This window comes from Cucumis melo, chromosome 8, assembly GCF_025177605.1.
Source record: "Cucumis melo cultivar AY chromosome 8, USDA_Cmelo_AY_1.0, whole genome shotgun sequence".
Taxonomy (NCBI): domain Eukaryota; kingdom Viridiplantae; phylum Streptophyta; class Magnoliopsida; order Cucurbitales; family Cucurbitaceae; genus Cucumis; species Cucumis melo.
In genome coordinates, this window is record NC_066864.1 from 21,948,380 (window position 1) to 21,953,711 (window position 5,332).

At 30.0% G+C, this 5,332-nt stretch overlaps 1 protein-coding gene across 2 annotated transcripts; it reads left to right on the plus strand.

Moving 5' to 3' along the window:
* The first annotated feature begins 1,953 nt into the window (after positions 1-1,953).
* On the plus strand, positions 1,954-5,082 carry LOC103486080 (myb family transcription factor PHL5). 2 transcript variants are annotated; one of them, XM_008443906.3, is made up of 8 exons: positions 1,955-2,074; positions 2,290-2,728; positions 2,823-3,021; positions 3,100-3,176; positions 3,285-3,324; positions 3,582-3,636; positions 4,048-4,117; positions 4,617-5,082. In XM_008443906.3, the coding sequence occupies exons 2-8, from the start codon at positions 2,309-2,311 to the stop codon at positions 4,836-4,838; spliced, it is 1,083 nt and encodes a 360-aa protein (XP_008442128.1). In that variant the 5' UTR covers positions 1,955-2,074; positions 2,290-2,308; the 3' UTR covers positions 4,839-5,082. The 2 variants fall into 2 exon arrangements, with proteins under 2 accessions (XP_008442127.1, XP_008442128.1); XM_008443905.3 differs by having other exon boundaries at positions 1,954-2,728.
* Positions 5,083-5,332: the final 250 nt, after the last annotated feature.

Below are 5,332 nucleotides of genomic sequence, written 5' to 3' on the forward strand. Positions count from 1 at the left end.
TGTTTAGAAGATTAGAATTAGTAAAGACGGACTAAAAGGTAAAATTCAAAAAGGTTGACTTTTGACTTTGACTAAAAATGGTCAAATGACCATTTTGCCCCTTGACCAAAATGAATGGGAATATCCAAAGAGAAAATGGAATGGTGAGTAATTCCACTAAATGTTAGAGGAATACAAAGTGTTGAGATCTTGGTTAACTAATTACATGCAATTATGCATGTAATTAGGTTATAAATAGTTCTCTTTTTCAAGCTAAAAAGAGACTTTTTTTGGCCAATTTCATTATCAAAACTTAATTCCATATCTCTCTAATTCCTTCATTTGACGGGTACCACAACCCGGTTCTTAATCTGAAGTATAGCGGGTCTTCTCTAGTGGTGGTTCTGGGTTTGTGTTCGTGAGAAGATTTGGAGCATCAGGAAGCTTTAAAGGTAAATGTTTCTTTTGGCCTTAAACTAGAGTTGTGCTTAATGCATGTTAATCACTAAATTTAAGTTTAGTTGCAATTAGAGTAAAATTATCAATCCCTGTTTTTCGTTGCGTATGTATACTTTCCATCAATTACGAGGTAGTTGTTTATTTTTTTGATACAACCATCAACTTAAAAAAATATACAAAAAAATAAACATAACGAGAAAGATTCAAATCGTTATAGTTTTAACAAAAATATATCTATATATATAGTGAGAACTTTGAATACTCACCACTACACTCAAAATATAAAATAACATAATAAATCAGAGATTTAAATCCTATTTTGGTCTCTAATTTTTGTATCTTGTTTCTTATGAAACTTTTGAAAAAAAAAAAAAACTTACTTTATCCCTACCATTAGGATTTTGTAGACTCTTTAAGAAAATGATGATGTGTCTTCTATATTTGAATAATTAAACTATAAATTCATCATATTACTTAAATTGATAAATAATCAAGAAAACTTCCTAATTTATTTTATAAATGTTTTATGACCACATAAACATAATCAACGTATTTATCAAATAAACTCAAAAACTAATTTTGTTCCTCTTTTATCTCAAATATCTCACATCCCCTCTGTGGCTTCCCCACTGTTTGCTAATTTTATTTTTAATTGAAATCGCGAAGTAAATAAGAAAAACATTGAGTAGAATAATAAAATAAAATATAATTAAATAATGGCGTATACATCCATGAAAATATCCCAAACTATGAGACAAAAAATTCGTAGATGGATGAAACTGTATGTGGCTACCATAAATTGAGAAAGTGAAGAATGATAATTCAAATCTTGAAAACTAAGTGACTTTTTTTTATTTATGCAACAAAGCATCAATTTATCATCCAACCTTTAATTAAAAATTAAAACCTTAGATTTTTAGGAGCAATTATCTAATTTGACAACTTAGTCATCCACATGTAGAAGCGGTTTCATCATGTTATTAAAACGTTAAATGATAGTGATAAAAAATATGTTGTTTTTAAAAGATTATAGACTAAAATATACGTTTTCAAAAGCCAAAATATAATTTAAACCAAAAAAAAAAAAAAAAGAAATGATAGGACGAGCAAGAAACTATATTAAATGAAAACAAAGTCTTGGAAAATTACTCAATTGGGCAAACATTTATTTTATTATTAAAAAAACACACTCATTAAAATAATGATCATTCCGATGTGTTAACCAATTTGAAATTATTGGATAAATGTACATAAACATTTTTCAATGTAATCCTAATCATATATGTTTTAGAAAAACAAACAAACAAATAATTTATAAAGCGAGGTTGAAAAAGAAACACAAACAAAATAAAATAATAATAAATCCAACCCAATAACAAATTGTTTTACAACAACTTTCGATGAAAATGCAACACATACCAAAATAATAATAATAATAATAATAAATATTAATAATAATAAAAATAAAGTGTTTCGTATTTAAACGAAGATTCATTTCAATTTGTTCTTCATTTTGTGTTTTTCCTCCTTTGTATCGATTCTTCATTCTTCACTTCGAATAATCTGTCTTCCAATTCGCTGTTATTCATCTTATCTTTCGCATCAAGTCTTCCAAAGAATAATCACTAAAGGAATTGTATGCTATGCGTTGATCGTATTTATGCTCTCTCTCTGTTTCTCCCATTTTTTCCTCTCTCTCAATTACATACTCTCTCTTCATCCTCACAAAAACGGAGATTTTGGGGTTGTTTCTTTCGAGTTTCTGTAAATGAACGCTTACGGAATTGATTCCAAGCAAGAAATTCAACAAAATCATGGACTGATTACTGATTATTACTCTCAAAATTTCAGGGCACAGCAGCCCAGGAGGATGGGGGCTTGTGTTCATCTATCCGCCATGGATGAAGTTGAATCCTCAGAACGGCTAAATTCATGTCCGTCTAAACCCACTTCCACTATCATCAATCTCTTCGAATCACCCACTTCGGCTTTTTTCGCAACGGAGCAATGTATGGGGATTCCTCCGATTCAATTCCAGTCTGGTTCTTCCTCTTTCAATTCGCTGTCGACGATTTTTCAATCCTCCGGGGAGAATTTCTCTCTTGATTCGGCGGAGCAAAGTGGTCTAGACTCTGAATTCAGTAACACCTTGCAATCGGTTGTGAAATCTCAACTCTGTAAGAGAAGCTTCAATGGGTTACCGAAGGCTAGTTTCGTTGAGCACAAGGTGTTTGATGGAAGTTCCAATACAATCAAGAAGCATTATTCAGTTCCTTTCAAAGACCAAATAGTACGTAATTTTACGCTCCATTTAATCGTATAATATCCTTTTCTTCTTTTTTTTTTTTTCTCCACATTTATGAATTTTTTTTCTCCAAATTCAGGGTTGTTATAATTCAATTGCACAGCCAAGTTTTTGTTCGAATTCTCCAAGATTCTCTTGCTTGAGTGGTTCTATTGGGTCAGGAAGTTCTTCATCTTCCTTCAATGGGAATGGATTCACAGCCAAAACAAGAATCAGATGGACACAAGATCTCCATGAGAAATTTGTTGATTGTGTTAATCGTCTTGGTGGTGCAGAGAGTAAGTTTTAGATGAAATCTGATTGATGTGGTTTTGACTTCTTGAATTTGTTGAGGTGATTTGTAGTAAATGTGACAGAAGCAACGCCTAAAGCAATATTGAAGCTGATGGATTCTGAAGGATTGACCATATTCCATGTGAAGAGTCATTTGCAGGTACATAAAAAGAAGAAACAAATGTATAAATTTGAATTTTTGTTTTTTTTTCGCCCCATAAGTATTGATTTTTGTGTTTATGTTTTTTTTTTTTTTGTGTTTTTGTAGAAATATCGGATAGCAAAATACATGCCAGAATCTGCAGAAAGTAGAGATTTCCATACTGAAAAAGCATTTAATTTCAATTTTCATACTCTGTTTTGTGCTTCAAGCTTAGCTTTGAATACATATGGGACTTATGGGCAAAGGATTATTTCCTACAACTACAACTCCAATTTTTAGTTGTTGCAATACATGTCCATAGATGATGAAGCTAGTTTTTGATGAATTATAAAAAAAGAAAAGAAATAGGGAAATTTATGTACGGATGAAGATGTGTTCAGCAAAAGTGTGTTTGTAATGCAGGGAGGTGTGATAGAAGGAACTGCATGAATGAAGTTACAGAACTCGATGCCAAAACGTGAGTTTCTTCTCACTTTTTCCTTTTATATTCCTTATGTTTTTGTATTTTTTAAAAATCAATTTTCAAATACAAAAAAAAAAAAAAAAAAAGAAAAAAAAAATTGAAACTCTTTACTATGTATTTACTATTTAGGAATGCAGTAAAACCTAGTCTTCAAAGTCCATTTAACAGTTTCAACTTTTTTTGTTATTTGTAATAATTGTTCTTTTGAAAATGAAGTGTATTTCTTTTCGGTTAATTATCAATAAGAACTATTTCTATTGATAGTTAGTTAGAGTTAATTTTCAAAAACTGAAACAAAAAATTCAATTAGTTACTAAAAGAATTAAATGATTATTGAACTTGACTACGAATATGAAAAAATGATTTTGAACTCTAATGCAATTGAACAATGATGACATATGACAGTGCCATGCAAATTAAAGATGCCTTGCAACTGCAGTTAGATGTTCAGAGGCGTCTACATGATCAATTGGAGGTAATAATACTGATATATGTATATATATTTTTTAGTTTGATATTGTAATATATAAAGAAATAAAATATTTAAGAAAAAAAAGAGAACTTTTTCTATTATCACCTCTTTTTTCCAATTTGGCGGGATTTCAAAAAATAGGTAATAATATAGATGTATGATGATAATAATTTTTTTCCCATTTGAAGAATTTTAAATATTTAATCCAATTTTGATTACCTTTTTAAAAGTTAGTGTATTTAATAATATCTTTGAATACTTGTTATTGTAGACATCTAACGACCGAACCAAATAAACAGAAACACACAACACATGGGTGTGTGTGTATACATATAGTTTTAAATATATGACAACGACTAAAAATCATTTATTTCGTAAAGTTCAAGAATCAGAGGAAGTTTTTTGTATGGGTAGGAACCAAAATGGGAATTATCAAAATTATTTTATTTATGAAAGCAAGAATTAAAATAATTGGGTTTTACTTTTGTTGTTGTTGTTACAGATACAAAGGAAGCTACAGTTGCAAATTGAAGAACAAGGGAAACAACTCAAGATGATGTTTGATCAACAACAAGAAACTAACAAATGCTTCTTCAGAACAACTACAACTAATGGATTATTCAACAAACCAACTCCTAGTAACAGTAATGTATCGGGTTATCTCGACAATGCTCCGATCCCGACAATATCTGAAAATGCTCAATTCCCATCCAAGATAAGTTAGGCCATGAAAAAGCATCCTTTTCTTCGTCATCATTTTACCACAGTACATAACACTCATTGGGGGGAAGCTTTTTTATTGTGAAGATAAATCCAAACAAAGAAAAAAAGGGGGGGGGGGGGGGGTAAAGATTAAAGAGTGTGTTGTCGAATTGAATATACAAACTTTTGAAATGTTTGAATTGAAGAAACTTGCAATGGGGTTTTGTTATGTTAATAAAATCGGAAGTTCTAAGTTGTGAATTAAACTATTTTACCAACAGAATTTATATATTATATTGCTTCCATCTCCTGACCCATATTTAATGTTTTTTTGCCCTTTTTTCAAGATGTAGGCTCTTTTACAATGATATATTACTAAATTAAAACAAGTAAATAATTTGATGCTATTCTTTTCGATCAAGACTTTAACTGCATCCAATATAATTATTTTCCTGTTTCTTTACTCTATTTCACTCTATTTACTATCCAAAATATATCATGATACTCCAATAAACT